The sequence below is a fragment of the Staurois parvus genome, unplaced genomic scaffold (genome assembly GCF_062004578.1).
Source record: "Staurois parvus isolate SC_StPar_1 unplaced genomic scaffold, SC_StPar_1.0 ptg000221l, whole genome shotgun sequence".
Taxonomy (NCBI): domain Eukaryota; kingdom Metazoa; phylum Chordata; class Amphibia; order Anura; family Ranidae; genus Staurois; species Staurois parvus.
The window spans coordinates 100,436-123,472 of NW_028318017.1; the positions used below are offsets into that span (position 1 = coordinate 100,436).

The 23,037-nt window shown below is 47.2% G+C and overlaps 2 protein-coding genes across 3 annotated transcripts in view; one reads left to right on the forward strand and one right to left on the reverse strand.

The window, feature by feature from the left end:
• The window catches only part of LOC149460702 (uncharacterized), a 26,610-nt gene continuing 3,573 nt past the window's right edge, over window positions 1-23,037 (reverse strand). Inside the window, exons 2-3 of the mRNA XM_089679215.1 lie at window positions 6,651-6,792; window positions 1-3,036 (exon numbers count right to left, since the gene is read on the reverse strand). Coding sequence (XP_089535341.1) covers window positions 1,454-3,036; window positions 6,651-6,792 — 1,725 coding nt within the window. The 3' untranslated portion in view covers window positions 1-1,453. The remainder of the gene's footprint in view (window positions 3,037-6,650; window positions 6,793-23,037) is intronic.
• The window catches only part of LOC149460703 (uncharacterized), a 14,502-nt gene continuing 10,948 nt past the window's right edge, over window positions 19,484-23,037 (forward strand). For both annotated transcript variants that reach the window (XM_089679331.1, XM_089679332.1), the window contains exon 1: window positions 19,484-19,553. The gene's annotated coding sequence lies outside the window, so the exon portion shown is untranslated. The remainder of the gene's footprint in view (window positions 19,554-23,037) is intronic.

Consider the following 23,037-nt stretch of genomic DNA (forward strand, 5'->3'; position numbering starts at 1 on the left):
TGTGATGCAAAATGTGACTTCTTTATTATTCATCAAGCTTTAATAATAAATGATAACCCAGCATATATCAGGCGGTTTCCATAAATCACCAATCAGAATACAGAATTTTCAGTAAACTACTCCATGTTGCGTCATAACAAAAATACAACAGGATAGTGACTTCTGATTTCTATAAACAAGAAATGTGAGCATGGATAACATTCACATCCCACGGGAACATCTTGTAAAATAAACCAGTTAGTAGGCACAAAGCAAAAGTGAGTGAACTATTAACCCTTTCATATAGTAGGTGGAGCGAATTACTATGATACTTAGCTCCATCTAAAGGCCAGATAGGTTTTCTTTGCTTTAAATCAATGGTTGGTTTAATCCTGAGGTTTTTTTTAATTTATGTCCTTCAATGTCTACTGTACTCATAAATGTAGGAGTGTGATCTCCGTTATTTGTATGACACCATCCCTGACATAGTACACTAATAATATGTTGGGTGGAGAGACAAGCATGTGTCCAGCCGTGACACCAAAATGCCTCAATTAGGAAAAACAGTTCCATACCACATTATGGCCACTAGATGGAGCCAATGATCATAGGAAATCACTGTATGAAAAGACCAACATGTGACATGGCTGAATGAATGCTGGTCATATTAGTTCATCTATTCTCTAAGTGGGGCGGTATCTATTGGGCCAATCCCTTTTAAAAACCACACATAATATCGCCCTTCAAAGTGAAAACAAAAACAGTTTCCACAAAATCAAAGAGTAGAAATATTTTCCGGTGGATCCCCTCTACCCAGACCCCATATGTAGACATAGAACAACAAGCTGTGTTCCCTCTCATGCCGCACTCCTCCAACCACTCAAACCCACACAGAAGCCAAGGGAAATAATGAGAGGAAAGTTCCCCCCTAGTTTGGGGCGGAGTTCTCCTTCCCTCCTGTTGGGGGATGGGAGAAGGATGGACTGAAGAAAGAGAGACGCTTCGGGGTCACCACTGTTCTGTAGAGCCTTGAAATGAAGCACATCAACTTCAGAAGTTCTTGTTGTCTGTGTAAAGTTCCCCGATAACGAGATCTGGGCTCTCCCGGCTTCTAGCTCTGTAACCCGCTATATCATTATCAGGAAACGCAACTCCGACACCCAAGAAGGGCTGAAGTTGTGTCCTTCATTTCCAGGATCTATTGACCACTCTGCACCCCGACATTTACTGCACTTCATCCATGTCTTTGGGGACCTCTCATCTCCTTATCAACTGTTTCTTCCATGATGAAGATCAGCCATGGAGTATATCTGAGGTGTATATCAGGGTGTGCTTTTTCCCCACATGAGAGCTGGGATGTCCAGCAACATTCATCTAGAAGACATTTCCCACACTCAAGGCACTAATACACCTCCAGGGTTGTGTGGGACCCCTGATGTACAGGAAGACAAGACTTCAGTGAGGAACATTTCCCTCACTCAGGACAGGAAAGTGGCTTCTCCCCTGTGTGACATCTCTGATGTCTGGAAAGATGGGACTTCCGTGAAAAACATTTCCCACACTCAGGACAGGAATACGGCTTCTCACCTGTGTGACATCTCTGATGTCTGGAAAGATGGGACTTCCGTGAAAAACATTTCCCGCACTCAGGACAGGAATACGGCTTCTCTCCCGTATGAGATCTCTGATGTGTGTGAAGATGGGACTTTGCTGAAAAACATTTCTCACACTCAGGACAGGAATACGGCTTCTCCCCCGTATGATATCTCTGATGAGTGTGAAGATGGGACTTCAATGAAAAACATTTCCCACACTCAGGACAGGAATACGGCTTCTCCCCCGTATGAGATCTCTGATGTGTGTAAAGATGGGACTTAGCTGAAAAACATTTCCCACACTCAGGACAGGAATATGGCTTTTCCCCCGTATGAGATCTCTGATGTGTGTTCAGATGGGACTTCACTAAAAAACATTTCCCACACTCAGGACAGGAATACGACTTCTCCCCCGTATGAGATCTCTGATGTGCGTTAAGACTGGTCTTAAATGAAAAACATTTCCCGCACTCAGGACAGGAATACGGCTTCTCCCCTGTGTGAGATCTCTGATGCTTGGAAAGACTGGACTTCTGTGAAAAACATTTCCCACACTCAGAACAGGAATATGGCTTCTCCCCCGTGTGAGATCTCTGATGTGTCTGAAGATAGGACTTGTCTGAAAAACATTTCCCACATTCAGAACAGGAATATGGCTTCTCCCCCATGTGAGATCTCTGATGTGTCTGAAGATAGGACTTGTCTGAAAAACATTTTCCGCACTCAGAACAGGTATACAGCTTTTCCCCCATGTGAGATCTCTGATGTTTGTATAGATGGGACTTGTCTGAAAAACATTTCCCACACTCAGGACAGGAATATGGCTTCTCCCCTGTGTGAGATCTCTGGTGTGTGTAAAGATTGTACTTCCTTGAAAAACACTTCCCACACTCAGGACAGGAATATGGCTTCTCCCCCGTGTGAGATCTCTGATGTCTGTAAAGCTGGGACTTCACTGAAAAACATTTTCCACACTCAGGACAGGAATATTGCTTTTCCCCTGTGTGAGATCTCTGATGTATGTGAAGATTGGACTTTTCTGAAAAACATTTTGCACATTCAGGACAGGAATACGGCTTTTCCCCTGTGTGAGATCTTTGATGTCTATAAAAATTGGACATATGTGAAAAACAGTTTCCACACTCAGGACAGGAATACGGCTTCTGCCCAATGTGAGATCTTTTATGCACATTAAGACCATGTTTAGAACGGAAACCCTTCCCGCACTCAGTACAGGAGAAGCTCTTCCCTGTTGGAAGGCCGGCCCGGTCCCGCACAGTCTGAGGTTCCTCAGGATATGAGGAATCCGATGGTCCATCTACACTGGGTGGTGCCGGATGGACATTGGAGGGAGCCGGGTTGTCTCCTGGACTATACTGTGTGATGTCCTCATCTTCTACTTTCCAGTCTGGAGACAAAGTGAGACAATCCTCGGAGGTTTTCCTCATCTCCCGGCCATGGACTAAAATACAAAGACAAAGAGGATTACTAGACAGGAGCTGATTGGTTCCCCCAAACCAGGACTCCGCCCACATCAGGCAGCTTGGTCTCTGAGGAGCTTACAATTCCACCCTCAAAGGAACTAGGAAATGGCTCCTCTGATCTCCTACCAGGTCATTTCTTTATTCATGGACCTTAGTCAGAGAGTGAGGAAACAACCAGAACTGTCTTTTATAGGAGGGACAGTGATGAGGGGATTATATGACGAGGGTCCCCACCCCCTCTATCACTCATTGCCATCTTCTCCATGTTTTCCTATGTTAATATATAACAGTGGGTAGATAGAGAGCAGAAGTCAGGAGTATGTAATGTATAAAATGGAGTATATAGTGCAGGGGTCAGGAGTATGTAATGTAATCGTGCTGGAGCGATTGTGGCCTAAAACCAAATCCCACCAAGCATTCACCCAATATAAACCTGCTTTTCTAACATACACTTCCTCCCTTCAAACTGCCAAACAAGCCTACTTTGTCACTCTCATTAATACCTTCTCTTTGAGTCCTCATCGGCTCTTCTCTACCTTTAACTCTCTACTTTCTCCACCCCCATCGCCACCCAGCGCCTCATTCACTGCCCACGAGATTGCACTCCACTTCCGAAACAAGATTGACGCAATTCATAGGGACATTGCCACTACACAGACACCCACCCCACTTAGTATCCCTCACACCATACCTCCCTCAACACTGTCCTCCTTTGACCCCGCTACTACTGAAGAGGTCACTAAGGTTTTATCAGAAGCCGAACTCACCACCTGCCCCCTGGATCCTGGCCCCTCACAACTCCCTTGGTCCCCCTCCTCTTCCATCCTATGCTCCCTCACTCACATCTTCAATCTTTCCCTCTCTACTGGTGCCTTCCCCTCCCCTCTAAAGCATGCGCACATCACTCCCATACTTAACAAGCCCTCCCTGGACCCCACAGACCTGAACAACTTAAGACCCATCTCCCTGCTGCCATTTACCTCTAAACTCTTAGAACGCTTAGTCTACAATCGTCTGAGCTCCCACCTCACCAATAACAACCTTCCTGACCCTTTACAGTCTGGCTTTCACTCGCTACACTCCACTGACACCGCCCTACTAAAACTCACTAATGATCTACTAACTGCAAAAACCAATGGCCATTACTCCATACTCATCCCAACCAATGGCCACTACTCCATACTCATCCCAACCAACGGCCACTACTCCATACTAATCCCAACCAACGGCCACTACTCCATACTCATCCCAACCAACGGCCACTACTCCGTACTCATCCCAACCAACAGCCACTACTCCGTACTCATCCCAACCAACGGCCACTACTCCGTACTCATCCCAACCAACGGCCACTACTCCGTACTCATCCCAACCAATGGCCACTACTCCGTACTCCTCCCAACCAACGGCCACTACTCCGTACTCATCCCAACCAACGGTCACTACTCCATACTAATCCCAACCAACGGCCACTACTCCGTACTCATCCCAACCAATGGCCACTACTCCGTACTCATCCCAACCAATGGCCACTACTCCATACTCATCCCAACCAATGGCCACTACTCCATACTCATCCCAACCAATGGCCACTACTCCATACTCTTACTACTTGACCTCTCTGCGGCTTTTGACACAGTTGACCATCCCCTCCTCCTCAAAAAACTCCACTCTTTTGGCCTCAGCAACTCCACTCTCTCCTGGTTCTCTTCCTACCTATCCCAATGCTCCTTCAGTGTTACCTATAATGCTGCCACCTCCCCCTCCCTCCCCCTCTCTGTTGGGGTCCCTCAAGGTTCTGTCCTTGGACCCCTTCTCTTCTCCATCTACACCTCCTCCCTTGGTCACTTGAAAAACTTCCATGGCTTCAACTACCATCTCTATGCTGATGACATGCAAATCTATCTTTCTACACCTCACCCCTTCAGTCTCCTCCTCACCTCACCCCTTCAGTTTCCTTTCGCATTACTAACCTACTAAGTGACATATCGGCTTGGATGTCACTCCACTTCTTCAAACTCAATCTTTCCAAAACTGACTTTTCCCCCCAGCCCGTGCCCCCTACCCTGACTTCACCATAAATATCACTAACACCATCCTAACCTCGGAAACCACTAAGCAACTTATTCACTCCCTTGTCATATCTCGCCTCGACTACTGTAACTCCCTCCTCACTGGCCGACCTCATCGCAGGCTATCCCCCTCCAGTCTATCATGAATGCTGCTGCCAGACTCATCCACCTCACTAACCGTTCTGTATCTGCCACCCCTCTCTGCCAATCCCTCCACTGGCCTCCATTCAGTATCCTCCACCCCTCTCTGCCAATCCCTCCACTGGCCTCCATTCAGTATCCTCCACCCCTCTCTGCCAATCCCTCCACTGGCCTCCATTCAGTGTCCTCCACCCCTCTCTGCCAATCCCTCCACTGGCTTCCATTCAGTGTCCCCCACCCCTCTCTGCCAATCCCTCCACTGGCCTCCACTCAGTGTTCTCCACCCCTCTCTGCCAATCCCTCCACTGACCTCCACTCAGTGTTCTCCACCCCTCTCTGCCAATCCCTCCACTGGCTCCCAGTTGCCAAACGGAAAAAATTCAAAACTCTGACAATGACATATAAAGCCATCCACAACACTGCCCAAATTTTAATAACCGATCTTATCTCTAGATATCACCCAAACTGTACTCTCCGCTCCTCGCAAGACCTCCTACTCTCTAGCTCCCTTGTCTCCTCCTCCCATGCTCATCTCCAGGACTTCACCAGGGCGTCACCCATCCTCTGGAACTCCCTACCCCAATCTATCAAATTATCACCTGCCTTTTGGCGTTCACTGAAAACCTTTCTCTTCAGGGAAGCCTATCCCGTCCTCTGCTAATTCTGGAATCCTCTACTCTTCCAACCACTCCATCCCCCACAGTTACCACCTACTGTACCATTCACCCCTCCCTCCTAGATTGTAAGCTCGAAGGAGCAGGGCCCTCAAATCCCTCTTGTATTGAACTGTATTGTTGCTGTATTGTCTCCCACTATAATGTAAAACGCTGACCAAACCATTGGCGCTATATAAATCCTGTATAATAATAATAATAATAATGTACAACATAGAATACACAGTGTAATGGTCAGGACTCATAATATTGTTATTCAGTAATTAAAGGTCCTTAAAGGGTTGCTTGCCTCCCATCTCCTGAGACTGCACTCAGTGACTTGGGTCTGAGACACTACAGACATATCCCTCCACCCGGCACAGCCAGCAGATAACAGAGAAGGTCCCCTGGAAGAGTCAGGCACAAGGCAGGAGACCCCAGTCACATGTCCTGGGTGCCTACATTATGCAATGCTTAGAGTAAAAATGAACATTTTGCTGCCAGCTGAACCCCAGAACCTCCATAAATCCAGTCTAGATACATAAATTGTGTCTGCAGCACAGAGAAGGAAGATTATCCGAGAGAAATCCAGGAATACAGGACGGGGAACACAGCTCAGGAAAGTGACCAGGGGATTACAGGCTGATATCACCCAGTCCCCGCCCTACTCTGGACCAATCAGTGAGCAGTATGGGTGGAGGAATGGATTTAGTGTTCATGACCCACCTGTGCTGATCTCTGTAGGAGTGTCCACCTCTATAAATGTCCCCGTTATTCCATACTCCTCCATAGACTGCTGATCATCCCTCACATACGCCTCTTCTTCTTCTGCTTTCACCTCAAATTCTATATCGATTGGATCTCCACTCTAAATCAAGGAAATGACAGAAAATATCATCTGTAAAATGTAAGGTCACATAAAAAATCCACACATTGTCTATATGAATCCATGTTCTAGATGCTCCATCCCACCAACCTTGCAATGGTGAGGGATGGTGTGACCTTCCTGTGTGGAATCCCGGGAATACAGAGGACGGGGACATCTCTCTGGTGGGTTCCTGGTATTAGGTGGCTCCATCATATCCTTGTGTCCTTCTGAAAACTCCTCCATCACTCCATACTCCTCATCCTCCTCTTTATACTCTTCTTTAACATCAATATTATCATCCCCGAGGATTCCACTCTGAAAGATATAATAAAACATTCATTGTAACAAACATGCTGTGTATAAATCACAACTACCAATAATTGTCATCATCTACCTGATGATGGTGAGGGATGGTGTGACCTTCCTGTGTGGAATCCCGGGAATACAGAGGACGGGGACATCTCTCTGGTGGGTTCCTGGTATTAGGTGGCTCCATCATATCCTTGTGTCCTTCTGAAAACTCCTCCATCACTCCATACTCCTCATCCTCCTCTTTATACTCTTCTTTAACATCAATATTATCATCCCCGAGGATTCCACTCTGAAAGATATAATAAAACATTCATTGTAACAAACATGCTGTGTATAAATCACAACTACCAATAATTGTCATCATCTACCTGATGATGGTGAGGGATGGTGTGACCTTCCTGTGCGGAATCCCGGGAATACAGAGGACGGGGACATCTCTCTGGTGGGTTCCCATGACTGGATCCATCTGTAGGAAACACACACACTGACTGAATCCATTGTTTCTATGTGTTTATCAGATGATGGGGGATCTAGGTGGATACTCTGTACTGCTCTCTCCTTTACAATAAAGTCTCCTCTTACCCGGTGATGTGAGGGGCGGCTGATTGTCCATCATGACGTCCTTGTAGAGATCCTTGTGTCCTTCTAAATACTCCCACTCCTCCATGGAGAAATAGACAGTGACACCCTGACACCTTATAGGAACCTGACACACACAATGATACAGTCACCATCCAGACACATCCCTTGTCTGTTACTGGAGAATGTCCCAGAATTCCCGGCACCGCTCACCTCTCCTGTCAGCAGCTCAGTGATCTCTCTGGTGACTTCTAGAATCTTCTTCTTCTTTCTCTCTTCTATCAGGGAGGGAGGTGGAGGCAATGTGATGTCATATGATCTCCAGACTTCACAGGAGGAAAACTCTACATCTGAACACAAATAGTCACATCAAATGATATTCCCAGAATCCTCCTCACCTCTCCAGTCAGGTCTATCTATTATCCACTTCAATATCGGGCACTTTCACCCCCTCCCAGTTAATGCCAATTTTCATCTTTCAGCACTGTTGCACTTTGAATGACAATTGTGCGGTCATGCAATACTACACATGAATGTTTTTTATATTTTTTGAGATAGAGGTTTTTTTTAAGGTATTTGATTATCACTGTTTTTGTTTTTTTGTTTGCTATATAAATAAAAAAATACAAAAAAAATTGAAAAAAAAACATTTGCTCTCTTTGTTTTTGTTATAAAATTTTGCAATGAAATAATCTTTCTTCATACATTTAGGCCAAAATGTATGCTGGTACATTCTGGGGGTAAAAATAATCCAAAACAGTCTATATTATTTAGTCTGTGAGAAAGTTATAGAGTCCACAAGCTATGGGATATATGTCTGAAAATTGATCAGTTGAGACCCTAAAATGCCAGATGCTGGTATGACGTATTTATTATTATTATTATACAGTATTTATAAAGCGCCAATAGTTCACTCAGCGCTGTACATTACAAAGGGGGACAGAACATGTGACAGAACAATACCAATACAATGCAAAACATGAGGGGATCGAGGGCCCTGCTCTTTCGAGCTTACAATCTAGAAGGGATGGGATAGTGGTACAGGAGGAGATAGCTGTGGGGGATGGAGTGGTAGGAAGAGTGGAGGAGGTCAGCAAGTTAGCAGGGGGTGAGGTAGGCTTCCCTGAAGAGATGGGTTTTCAGGGTGCGCCTAAAGGAGAGGAGAGTAGGTGATAATCTGATGGGTTGGGGCAGGGAGTTCCAGAGGATGGGTGACACCCTGGAGAAGTCCTGGAGGCGGGCATGGGAGGAGGAGACCAGGGAACTAGAGAGAAGGAGGTCTTGTGAGGAGCGGAGTGTGCGTGCTGGGCGGTACTTGGATATTAGGTCAGTGATGTAGTTCGGGGCAGTATGGTGGACAGCTTTGTACGTCAGCGTTAGGATTTTAAATTTGATCCGTTGCGCAATCGGAAGCCAGTGGAGGGATTGGCAGAGGGGGGTGGCGGAAATGGAGCGGTTGGAAAGGTGAATGAGTCTGGCAGCCGTATTCAGGATGGACTGAAGCGGGGGTAGCCAGCGGCGAGGCAGGCCAGTGAGGAGGGAGTTGCAGTAGTCGAGTCGTGATATGATGAGGGAGTGGATGAGCTGTTTAGTAGTTTCTGGGGTTAGGAACGTGCGGATTTTGGCGATGTTGCGGAGGTGGAGTCTGCATGAGTTTGTTAAAGATTGGACTTGGGGCTGAAAGGATAGGTTGGAGTCCAGAATGACACCAAGTACTCTGGCCTGCAGAGCGGGTTTGATATTGGCGTTGTTGGATGTGATGTAGAAGTCAATGGGGGGTGGGGTTCGGGCTGGGGGGAAGACAAGGAGCTCGGTTTTGGAGAGATTCAGTTTAAGGAAGTGGAGCGACATCCAATCTGATATGTCGCTCAGTAGGTGTGTGATTTGGGCAGAGACCGAAGGGGTGAGGTGGGGGGTTGAGAGATAGATTTGTGTGTCGTCGGCATAGAGGTGGTAGTTGAAGCCGTGAGAGTGTATGAGTTGGCCAAGGGAGGAGGTGTAGATGGAGAAGAGAAGGGGCCCAAGGACAGAGCCTTGAGGGACCCCAACAGAGAGGGGGAGTGAGGGGGAGGTGGTAGCATTATAGGTAACGCTGAAAGAGCGTTGTGACAGGTAGGATGAGAGCCAGGAGAGAGCAGAATCTCTGAGGCCGAGGGAGTGTAGTATTTTGAGGAGGAGGGGGTGGTCAACTGTGTCAAAGGCCGCAGAGAGGTCAAGGAGTAGGAGCACTGAATAGTGGCCATTAGCTTTGGCGGTTAGAAGGTCGTTGGAGAGTTTGAGTAAGGCGGTTTCGGTGGAGTGTAGGGGGCGGAAGCCAGACTGTAGGGGATCGAGGAGGTTGTTGTCATTGAGGTGAGAGCATAGGCGGGTGTAGACGAGACGCTCGAGGAGTTTAGATGTAAGTGGGAGCAGGGAGATGGGTCTGAGGTTGTTCGGGTCATTGGGGTCCAGGGAGGGCTTTTTAAGTATGGGGGTGATGTGTGCATGCTTCAGTGGGGAGGGGAAAGTGCCGGAGGAGAGGGAGAGATTAAAGATGTGGGTGAGGGAGCGTAGGATGGAGGGGGAGGGCGGTCGTAGGAATTGTGAAGGGATAGGGTCGAGGGGGCAGGTGGTGAGGCGGGCATCAGAGAGGATCTTGGAGACTTCCTCAATGGTAGTAAGGTCAAAGGTGTGGAGTGTTGGGGGAGCTTCAGTATGAGGAATGTAGGGTGGGGTGGGAGTGGAGGTCAGAGCAGTGGTGGGGCCGTGGGAGAGGGGTGATGAGGGGGTAGCTGAGTGAGGGGGAACGGGGTCGGAGGGAGTTTGAGCAGTGACGAAGTCCCTGCGGGTAATGTCGAGGGGGAGGGGGGATGAGGGGGTAGCTGTGTGAGAGGGGACGGGTTGAGAGGGCGTGTGAGTTGCGGCAATGTCCTTGCGAATTGTGTCAATCTTGTTTTTGAAGTGATTGGCAATCTCAAGGGCGGTGAGTGAGGTGCTGGGTGGAGGTGGGGGTGGAGAGAGTAGAGAGTTGAAGGTGGAGAAGAGTCGGCGAGGATTGGAGGAGAGGGCCTTGATGAGGGTCAGGAAGTAGGCTTGTTTGGCTGCGTGGAGGGAGGAGGTGTAGGTGCGGAAGGCAGATTTGTAGCAGGTGAAAGCTTGTTGGGATTTTGTTTTGCGCCATAGTCGCTCCAGGGCACGACTGCGTCGTTTGAGGGTTTTGGTGTGATCAGTCTGCCAGGGCTGGAGCGGTCGGAGTCTGATGTTGCGTGTGGTTAAAGGCGCTAGTGAGTCAAGGGCTGCTGACAGTGCGTTGTTGTAGGCAGTCATAGCCAAGTTGGGGCAGGACAGGGGGAGGATGCGGTCGTGGAGTTGATCAGCTGCAGAGTGGAGGGGGGCAGGGTTAAGGTTGCGGAGGTTACGGCTGGTAGTAGTGTGACATTTGGAGGGGTAGGCGTTGGAGGACGAGGAGATAGAGAAGGTGATCAGGTTGTGGTCAGAGAGAGGGAAGGGGGTGTTAGTGAGGTTGTGGGGAGCGCAGCGGTTGGAGAAGACAAGATCAAGGATATTACCGTCGGAGTGGGTGGTGGATTGTATGCACTGTGCAAGTGCAAAGGAGGAGGTTAAGTGGAGGAGACGGGCTGTGTCCGGGTTGTCAAGGTTGACAGGGATGTTGAAATCCCCAAGAATGATGGTGGGTAGCTCAGAGGAGAGGAAGAAGGGTAGCCAGGAGGAGAAGTCTTCCAGGAAGCGGGGTATGGATCCAGGAGGCCGGTATATCACAGCAATCTTCAGGGGGGTTGGGGAGAATAGTCGGACGCAGTGGGCCTCGAAGGAGGAGAAGGATAGGGAGGGGGGGTTTGGGAAGACTCGGAAGGTGCTCTGCGGTGACAGGAGCAGACCAACCCCACCACCTTTACGACCGTTAGGCCTGGGTGAGTGGGTCCAGGTGAGCCCTCCATAGGAGAGTGCAGCAGGGGAGGTAGAGTCAGTGGGCTGGATCCAAGTTTCCGTGATCGCCAGGAGGTTGAGGGAGCGGGAAACAAAGAGGTCGTGGATGGCGGTAAGCTTGTTGCACACCGATCGGGCGTTCAGGAGTGCACATGAAAACGGGGGGGAGATTTTAGGGAGCAGGGGGACAGATACTAGGTTGCGGTAGGACATGGCGGCGGGAGGGTGTTGTGCGGGTGAGGGAGGTGGTGGAGGGCCAGGATTCGGGGAGATGTCTCCCGCGGCTAGGAGGAGGAGAAGGGTGAGAAAGGTGGCATGGGAGCGGGATGTGCAGGAGCGTGAAAAACTCCTAGTGGAGGTGTTCGGGTCAGTGGGAGAGTGGAATAATAGGAGGAGGTGGTGGGTGCCATAGAGGGGCGAAGGAAGCAGTGAGGACACAATATACAAATGTTTAGGAGGAGCAGAGGGATATAGTGAATGGATTTTGGGAATGGAGGAGAGGAAAATGAGAAGGAGGAGTAGAAGAGGCATTGTGGGGGGTGATGAGAGCAGTAGTAGGGAGATGATAGCAATGAGGGGGAGATGTGCAAGTTTTGGGGTGGAGCAGAGGGGTAAAGAAATGAGATTTGGGGACAGGGGATAGTAGTATGAAGAGGAGTGTATTATATAAAGGTACACAGAGTGGGACTCAGGCATGTAAGAGATGTTTCCCGGGGTGTTTGCTTGCAGTCTGTCCAGCATGCAGTAGAGTTTCTTGTTGTTGTGTCTTCCTGCTGCTTGAGTTCTCCTGCTTTAGTTCAACTGCTGTGTTTAACTGCTTCGCACTCTTTCGAAACCGCACTCCGTCAGAAGCAGCACCCCCATCAGAGACTGTGCCCCCCATCAGAGATCTCCCCCATGAGCTTATCTGAATGTATAGCAGTGATTAGGACATTGGTATGAGGTATGACAATGTTCAGGATACTGGTATGTTGTATGGTGGGGATCAAGACACTGGTATGGTGTATGGGGTGATCAGGACACTGGTATTGAGTATGGAAGTGATCATGACATTGGTTTAAGGTTTGTTTGTGATCAGGATATTGGTATGAAGTATGACAATGTTCAGGATGCTGGTATTGTGTATGGTGGTGATCAGGACGCTGGTATGGTGTATGGTGGTGATCAGGATGCTGGTATGGTGTATGGGGATTATCAGGATGCTGGAATGGTGTATGGTGGTGATCAGGACGCTGGTATGGGGTATGGAGGTGATCAGGACGCTGGTATGGGGTATGGAGGTGATCAGGACGCTGGTATGGGGTATGGAGGTGATCAGGACGCTAATATGGGGTATGGAGGTGATCAGGACGCTGGTGTAGGGTATGGTGGTGATCAGGATGCTGGTATGAGGTATGACGATGTTCAGGATGCTGGTATGGTGTATGGGGGTGATCAGGACGCTGGTATGGTGTATGGTGGTGATCAGGATGCTGGTATGGTGTATGGGGATTATCAGGATGCTGGAATGGTGTATGGTGGTGATCAGGACGCTGGTATGGGGTATGGAGGTGATCAGGACGCTGGTATGGGGTATGGAGGTGATCAGGACGCTGGTATGGTGTATGGGATGATCAGGACACTGGTATGGGGTATGGTGGTGATCAGGATGCTGGTATGGTGTATGGGATGATCAGGACACTGGTATGGGGTATGGCGGTGATCAGGACGCTGGTATGGGGTATGGAGGTGATCAGGACTCTGGTATGGGGTATGGCGGTGATCAGGATGCTGGTATGGTGTATGGGATGATCAGGACACTGGTATGGGGTATGGCGGTGATCAGGACGCTGGTATGGGGTATGGAGGTGATCAGGACGCTGGTATGGGGTATGGAGGTGATCAGGACGCTGGTATGGGGTATGGAGGTGATCAGGACGCTGGTGTGGGGTATGGTGGTGATCAGGACGCTGGTATGGTGTATGGCGGTGATCAGGATGCTGGTATGGTGTATGGCGGTGATCAGGATGCTGGTATGGTGTATGGCGGTGATCAGGATGCTGGTATGGGGTATGGTGGTGATCAGGACACTGGTATGGTGTATGGGGTGATCAGGACTAGAGATGAGCGAATCGAACCAGGCGAACCGGAATTCGAGTCGAATTTCAGGAAATATTCGATTTGCGGCGAAACCGAAATTTTGCCTACTTCGGGTGTGCGAATCGAACATTTCCCGATCAGCCGGCAAAAGTGTCCCTGCAGTGAGCTCCGCTATTTCTGACAGTTCTCTGACAGAAGGAACACATGTTTAGCGGTTGAAACATTGTATCTATTAGTTTCCATTTAGGATACAGATGTTTCAACCGCTGTACATGTGAAGAAGCTGTGAGAGAACTGTCAGAAATAGAGGAACTCTGCACATACACTTTTTGCCGGCTTGGAATTATTCTTCTTTTCATCCTACTTCTTCTTCTTCTTCTTCATCCTCATCCTCATCCTCTTCTTCTGAGGATGAGGATGAAGAAGAAGAAGAAGCAGTAGGATGAAAATAAGAATAATTCCAAGCCGGCAAAAAGTGTATGTGCAGAGTTCCTCTATTCTGCAGATACACTTAGAGGAGCTCTGCACATACACTTTTTGCCTGTTTGGAATTAATCTTATTTTCATCCTACTTCTTCTTCTTCTTCTTCTTCTTTATCCTCATCCTCAGAAGAAGAAGAAGAGGATGAAGAAGAAGAAGAAGAAGAAGAAGAAGAAGTAGGATGAAAATAAGAATAATTGCAAGCCGGCAAAAAGTGTATGTGCAGAGTTCCTCTATTCTGCAGATACACTTAGAGGAGCTCTGCAGATACACTTAGAGGAGCTCTGCACATACACTTTTTGCCGGCTTGGAATTAATCTTATTTTCATCCTACTTCTTCTTCTTCTTCTTCATCCTCATCCTCATCCTCAGAAGAAGAAGAAGAGGATGAGGATGAGGATGAAGAAGAAGAAGAAGAAGAAGAAGAAGAAGTAGGATGAAAATAAGAATAATTCCAAGCCGGCAAAAAGTGTATGTGCAGAGCTCCTCTAAGTGTATCTGCAGAGCTCCTCTAAGTGTATCTGCAGAATAGAGGAACTCTGCACATACACTTTTTGCCGGAAACCGCTGTATGGAGGGAATGTCCCAGAACTGTCATAAATAGTCTATTTCTGACAGTTCTGGGACATTCACTCCATACAGCTGTTTCAACCGCTGTATGGAGGGAATGTCATAGAACTGTCAGAAATAGACTATTAATAACAGTTCTGGGACTGTCCTTCCATACAGCGGTTGAAACATTGTATCTATTTGTTTCCATAAATGGATCCATTTATGGAAACAAATAGATACAATGTTTCAACCGCTGTATGGAAGGACAGTCCCAGAACTGTCATTAATAGTCTATTTCTGACAGTTCTATGATATTCCCTCCATACAGCGGTTGAAACAGCTGTATGGAGTGAATGTCCCAGAACTGTCAGAAATAGACTATTTATGGCAGTTCTGGGACATTCACTCCATACAGCGGTTGAAACATTGTATCTATTTTTTTCCATAAATGACATTCTGCAAATACACTTAGAGGAGCGCTGCAGATACACTTTTTGCCGGCTTGGAATTAATCTTATTTTCATCCTACTTCTTCTTCTTCATCCTCATCCTCATCCTCATAAGAAGAAAAAGAAGAAGTAGGATGAAAATAAGAATAATTCCAAGCCGGCAAAAAGTGTATCTGCAGCGCTCCTCTAAGTGTATCTGCAGAATGTCATTTATGGAAAAAAATAGATACAATGTTTCAACCGCTGCATGGAAGGACAGTCCCAGAACTGTCATTAATAGTCTATTTCTGACAGTTCCATGACATTCCCTCCATACAGCGGTTGAAACAGCTGTATGGAGTGAATGTCCCAGAACTGTCAGAAATAGACAGAAACTGTCACAGAACTGTCCTTCTTCTCATCCTTCTCCTTCTTCTCATCCTTCTTCTCATCCTTCTTCTCATCCTTCTCCTTCTTCTCATCCTTCTCCTTCTCCTTCTTCTCATCCTTCTCCTTCTTCTCATCCTTCTCCTTCTTCTCATCCTTCTCCTTCTCCTTCTTCTCATCCTTCTCCTTCTTCTCATCCTTCTCCTTCTCCTTCTTCTCATCCTTCTCCTTCTCCTTCTTCTCATCCTTCTCCTTCTCCATCTTCTCATCCTTCTCCTTCTCCTTCTTCTCATCCTTCTCCTTCTCCTTCTTCTCATCCTTCTCCTTCTCCATCTTCTCATCCTTCTCCTTTTCCTTCTTCTCATCCTTCTCCTTCTTCTCATCCTTCTCCTTCTTCTCATCCTTCTCCTTCTTCTCATCCTTCTCCTTCTCCTTCTTCTCATCCTTCTCCTTCTTCTCATCCTTCTCCTTCTTCTCATCCTTCTCTTTCTCCTCATCCTTCTCCTTCTTCTCATCCTTCTCCTTCTCCTTCTTCTCATCCTTCTCCTTCTCCTTCTTCTCATCCTTCTCCATCTTCTCATCCTTCTCCTTCTCCTTCTTCTCATCCTTCTCCTTCTTCTCATCCTTCTCCTTCTCCTTCTTCTCATCCTTCTCCTTCTTCTCATCCTCCTCATCCTTCTCCTTCTTCTCATCCTTCTCCTTCTTCTCATCCTTCTCCTTCTCCTCATCCTTCTCCTTCTTCTCATCCTTCTCCTTCTCCTCATCCTTCTCCTTCTTCTCATCCTTCTCCTTCTCCTCATCCTTCTCCTTCTCCTCATCCTTCTCCTTCTCCTTCTTCTCATCCTTCTCCTTCTCCTTCTTCTCATCCTTCTCCTTCTTCTCATCCTTCTCCTTCTCCTTCTTCTCATCCTTCTCCTTCTTCTCATCCTTCTCCTTCTTCTCATCCTTCTCCTTCTTCTTCTCATCCTTCTCCTTCTTCTTCTCATCCTTCTCCTTCTTCTCATCCTTCTCCTTCTTCTCATCCTTCTTCTCATCCTTCTCCTTCTTCTCATCCTTCTCCTTCTTCTCATCCTTCTCCTTCTCCTTCTTCTCATCCTTCTCCTTCTCCTTCTTCTCATCCTTCTCCTTCTCCATCTTCTCATCCTTCTCCTTTTCCTTCTTCTCATCCTTCTCCTTCTGCTTCTCCTTCTCCGTCTTCTCATACTTCTCCTTCTCATCCTTCTCCTTCTTCTCATACTTCTCCTTCTTCTCATCCTTCTCCTTCTTCTCATCCTTCTCCTTCTTCTCATCCTTCTCCTTCTTCTCATCCTTCTCCTTCTCCTTCTTCTCATCCTTCTCCTTCTCCTCATCCTTCTCCTTCTTCTCATCCTTCTCCTTCTCCTTCTTCTCATCCTTCTCCTTCTCCTCATCCTTCTCCTTCTTCTCATCCTTCTCCTTCTCCTTCTTCTCATCCTTCTCCTTCTCCTTCTTCTCATCCTTCTCCTTCTCCATCTTCTCATCCTTCTCCTTCTTCTCATCCTTCTCCTTCTTCTCATCCTTCTCCTTCTCCTTCTTCTCATCCTTCTCCTTCTTCTCATCCTTCTCCTTCTCCTCATCCTTCTCCTTCTTCTCATCCTTCTCCTTCTCCTTCTTCTCATCCTTCTCCTTCTTCTCATCCTTCTCCTTCTCCTCATCCTTCTCCTTCTCCTTCTTCTCATCCTTCTCCTTCTTCTCATCCTTCTCCTTCTTCTCATCCTTCTCCTTCTTCTCATCCTTCTTCTCATCCTTCTCCTTCTTCTCATCCTTCTCCTTCTTCTCATCCTTCTCCTTCTTCTCATCCTTCTCCTTCTTCTCATCCTTCTCCTTCTCCTTCTTCTCATCCTTCTCCTTCTCCTTCTTCTCATCCTTCTCCTTCTCATCCTTCTCTTTCTTCTCATCCTTCTCCTTCTTCTCATCCTTCTCCTTCTCCTTCTTCTCATCCTTCTTCTCCTCATCCTTCTCCTTCTTCTCATCCTTCTCCTTCTCCTTCTTCTCATCCTTCTCCTTCTCCTTCTTCTCATCCTTCTCCTTCTTCTCATCCTTCTCCTTCTTCTCATCCTTCTCCTTCTCCTTCTCCTTCTCTTTCCTCATCTCCAAGGGCATTTAAATTAAAGGTACAGTGTTCTGCACTAATTTAAAGGCTCTCTGAAGCCTAGAAACCCTTTTTATAAGTCATCTTCGTAGCGAAGAAATTCGCATCGAATCGAATTTCACACTGGAATTCGCCGAATCAGCCGAATCGAATTTTTGAGAAATTCGCTCATCTCTAATCAGGACATTGGTATGGTGTATGGTGGTGATCAGGACATTGGTATGGTGTATGGTGGTGATCAGGACATTGGTATGGTGGTGATCAGGATGCTGGTATGGTGTATGGGGTGATCAGGACGTTGGTATGGTGTATGGTGGTGATCAGGACACTGGTATGGTGTATGGGGTGATCAGGACATTGGTATGGTGTATGGTGGTGATCAGGACATTGGTATGGTGTATGGAGGTGATCAGGACATTGGTATGGTGTATGGTGGTGATCAGGACATTGGTATGGTGTATGGAGGTGATCAGGACAGTGGTATGGTGTATGGTGGTGATCAGGACGCTGGTATGGTGTATGGCGGTGATTCTCTGACTCTGGATGGAGGAACATTGGGTGGTGGGGATGGATTTGGCGGCGTGCTGGTGCCAAGTTTCCTCCCCCCAGGGTCACTGCAGGTGTGGAGAAAAGCTGTGTAAGAGGATATGGAGGAGAGATGAGGAGGAGATCCAGGAATCAGGAGAAAGGTCAGGGCAAGCAACAGACGAGCGCATCCAAGAGACCAAGCCGGGGTCACTACACAGAAAATCAATCCAAGGAAACAACAGGCAGGACGAGGAATAGCAAGAAGGAGCTGAGAGACAAATGAGAATATTGCTCAGCCAATGGGAGATGATCTCAGCATGACTTCCATCATGAAGGAGATGAGGGGGAGGGGAGGAAGTCACTGAAGGTGACCATAGATCCATGGAAATTCAGCTGGTTCAGCAGGGATCGCTCACATTTCCATCCATGTGTGATCACTGCTGGATAAAAGCCACTCCCCCAGCGGCTGCAGCCAATAGCTTCAGTGCTGATCTGTGTATTCTGAGAGCGGAGGAGTCCCCCCATAGTCAAAAAAATGTTCCGGCCCCGGAAGTGGGGGAATGTTCTACCCCTGAAGGGGTTAATCTGGGTTCTCACACTTTATATGTGTGTATCATCATCTGCTGGAGATAAAAGACGTCACAGTGACTATGGAGGAAGAGGACGGACATGACTATGGAGGAAGAGGACGGACATGACTATGGAGGAAGAGGACGGACATGACTATGGAGGAAGAGGACGGACATGATGGGGGGTTACTGGGTGTAAATAGGAAATAAAATCTTATTACCTCCTCTGCTGCCACTTCCACCAACATCTCTTCTCTACTTCCTGTCTGTACCTGACATCACTTCCTGTCTGTCTTCCATAGAGACTTCCTGTCTGGGTAGAAGTGAGATCCCCACCTTGTGGAGCTCAAAGGAACTGCAGCCCCGAGAAGCATCTGGTAGTGTGACCCCAGAAATATACCTTATATACCATATATATATATATATTTTAAATATACCTTATACCAGATGTTCTACAGGACTAAATCTCCAATCAATGTTACTGCAAAATCAAAGGGGCCAAAACCCCTCCCCCGAGCAGTCATATATTTCTGTCCCCCTTGGTGGGAGTGGAGGTGACCCCTCTATAAGGATCTACAGTCTATACACACCCAGCACAAGGCCGGGATCACACTACCAGACGCTTCTCGGGGCTGCAGTTCCTCTGAGCTCCACAAGGTGGGGATCTCACTTCTACCCAGACAGGAAGTCTCTATGAAAGACAGGAAGTGATGTCAGGTACAGACAGGAAGTGATGTCAGGTACAGACAAGACTTTCAGTGTGGAAGCGAAGCAGAAAGGAGACGTTCCTGGAAGTGGCAGCAGAGGAGGTAATAAGATGTTATGTTCTATTTACACCCAGTAACCCCCCCATCATGTCCGTCCTCTTCCTCCATAGTCACGTCCGTCCTCTTCCTCCATAGTCACGTCCGTCCTCTTCCTCCATAGTCACGTCCGTCCTCTTCCTCCATAGTCACTGTGACGTCTTTTATCTCCAGCAGATGAAGATACACACATATATAGTGTGGGAACCCAGATTAACCCCTTCAGGGGGAGGAGTTGGTGATAATATATTTGCTCCCAAAGCTGGCCTACATGGTTCAGTTTTATCTTTCAGCCAGCGGGATGACCATAAAAACTGAAGTGATTCCCCCATCCACACATTGGAGGTGGATGGGGGAATCCTCCCCGCTGCACTCTTGTATTCTGACAATGGGGGGACTCCTCCGCTCTCAGAATACACGGATCAGCACTGAAGCTATTGGCTGCAGCTGCTGGGGGAGTGGCTTTTATCCGGCAGTGGCCACACATGGATGGAAATGTGAGCGATCCCTGCTGAACCAGCTGAATTTCCATGGATCTATGGTCACCTTCAGTGACTTCCTCCCCTCCCCCTCATCTCCTTCATGATGGAAGTCATGCTGAGATCATCTCCCATTGGCTGAGCAATATTCTCATTTGTCTCTCAGCTCCTTCTTGCTATTCCTCGTCCTGCCTGTTGTTTCCTTGGATTGATTTTCTGTGTAGTGACCCCGGCTTGGTCTCTTGGATGCGCTCGTCTGTTGCTTGCCCTGACCTTTCTCCTGATTCCTGGATCTCCTCCTCATCTCTCCTCCATATCCTCTTACACAGCTTTTCTCCACACCTGCAGTGACCCTGGGGGGAGGAAACTTGGCACCAGCACGCCGCCAAATCCATCCCCACCATTAGGAGCTCTGGAGACAATTGTCTGCTATTTACACTCCGTTCCTCCGCACGTCACCTGATCACATGACAGCTTACTTCCACAGATTCCGGACAGATTTCTGGATGGTAAAGGTCAAAGGAGAGGAGAGGTAGGACGCACCTAGGAACAAGGATTAGGTTTGCATGGGAGCCCCATATAGAGGACCCCTCAAATCTCCCCATCCAAATGTCCCTCCATCCAGAGTCTATATATTCTATGACATCACACTGAACTCACCGCCCCTCCCCCCAATGTCCCTCCATCCAGAGTCAGAGAATCCTATGACATCACACTGACCTCACAGCTCCTCCTCCCATTGTTTCTCCATCCAGAGTCAGAGAATCCTATGACATCACACTGACCTCACAGCTCCTCCTCCCAATGTCCCTCCATCCAGAGTCTATATGTCCTTTGACATCATACTGACCTCAGAGCTCCTCCTCCCAATGTCCCTCCACCCAGAGTTAGAGAATCCTATGACATCACACTGACCTTACTGCTCCTCCTCCTCCCAATGTCCCTCCATCCAGAGTCAGAGAATCCTTTGACATCACACTGACCTTACAGCCCCTCCTCCCAATGTCCCTCCATTCAGAGCCAGAGGATCCTATGACATCAAACTGACCTCATAGCTCTTAGGATGCGGGGGGCCCTTAGCATCCCCAGTAGCAAAGTTGAACTGCTTGTCACGTGTTGTATGTAATGACGCCAGAATTGACACATTTTTAACCTATGGAATGTGGGGGTCCTGTGTGGGTGAATTATACCTCAGACTGAAATGGGGCTTTAATAAAATGGGGACTTGAATGGTAAGGTGAGGAGGATTCTGGGAATATTATTTGATTTTACTATTTGTGTTCAGATCTAGAGTTTAAATAATCTATACCGGACGAAGGTATGTTTCCCTTCGCACCATCTGGCCAATTGATGAATCTAAAATATATAACCTTTATTCAAACATATAAACAATGTATGCTCAGCTGTAATTGATGGCTTTATATAATCCCATTTTAGATGAAGTGACGGCATACAAGGAGGTCCTGTAGTTTGATCATAAACCTATCAGCTTGACTCTATAATCTCTGTTGAGGAAATGGAGTTCCCCCCCCTGGACAAAACTAATTGGATTGTATAATCTATCTTGTTACATATATGTATTATGGGTACACTCATCCACAGGCCTGAATGTCATCCTCTTGTGGATAAGCCCCATACATCACCATATCCAGACAAAATACCTCACTGTCTTGAGGAATGCAAATGATGCTTTGTAAAACGCAGTACAAACCTCTCCAAAAAAAGGGAGCGGAGTGAATACCATGTGCATTGAAAAAGTGTTCCCAAAGAAAAAAAGAATCTCTACGTTTCACTCCAGAAAACAGCTTTGTCAGGGATACAAAGAACCAAAATAGGTCACATAGTGGTTGGAAGTTGTGCTCAGCTGCACACGGTGGCACAATGGCACCTATCATTTGTTTCACCTCGATATATAGAGATGATCATCAAAATGCCCCCCCATCACACACAAAAGGAAGGAAGGTAAATCCTTCATTTACACCATGAGGTGCCCTTGATCCTAAACGGAAGATCCATTCTGCAAAAGACATTTATCTCGGCCCCCTTTTCTAGGACCTAGATTATATTTGTCAATAATCCAAAAGTCTAAGAGATCAGGCTATCCATCATGTTTTTGTATCATATGTCCTGCTACTGGTCTACCCTTGTTTGGAGCAATATCATTCACATGTTCAAGAACTCTTCTCCTAAAGGGGCAAATTGCTTTTCCTACATATATTAGGGGGCATGGGGCATTGTAAAGCATAAATCCCCCCCTCTGCGCTGCAATTATAGCAATCTCTTATTTTAATAATCTCCCCAATTTTAGGAGTAACAAACTCCTTGGTATTGCTGAAGAAAGTCCGTGCCTTACAGTGACCACACCTGAAACTACCTTTTGGTTTCTCAGGCAGCCAAGTGTGTTTCATTGATGATTTAGAGGTTTTTTCTAGATGACTATGTACTAACATGTCTCTCAAATTCCTCCCCCGTCTGTAGGTTATCTTGGGGTCTGTAGATAGGATCTGTGATAGATATTTGTCCTCACACAAAATGGTCCAATATCTCTTTATGATGTTGAAACTCTGCTCTGATTGATTTGAATATTTACCTATGATACGCATGCCTTGCTGGTCATCCACTTTTATGTTTTTCTTTTCTTTTTTTTGTATAATCTGTTTTTATTAAAGATTTTAAAAATAGAAGGTAACGAAACAGTAAGGATAAAGACACACAGAAACATATAGGGCAGATATCAATATTAGAAAAGGTTCCAATAGCAGACCCAGCGTACAATGATGTAATACAAGTATAGGTCCAGCACATGGTACAGTACAGATGACATGCCACATACCCCCCACCCGCTGTCATGGCAGCGAGAAGCTGCACAAAACTTATCACCCATAGATCTGACCGCCACGCAGGAGCTACGTCTCTGCTCGAGGCCAGCCAATCTCAGGGCGAAGGATCAAACATGCCCCCCCAGTATACTTCAAGCTTCAAACTTAGACAGTAAAATACCATTATATAGC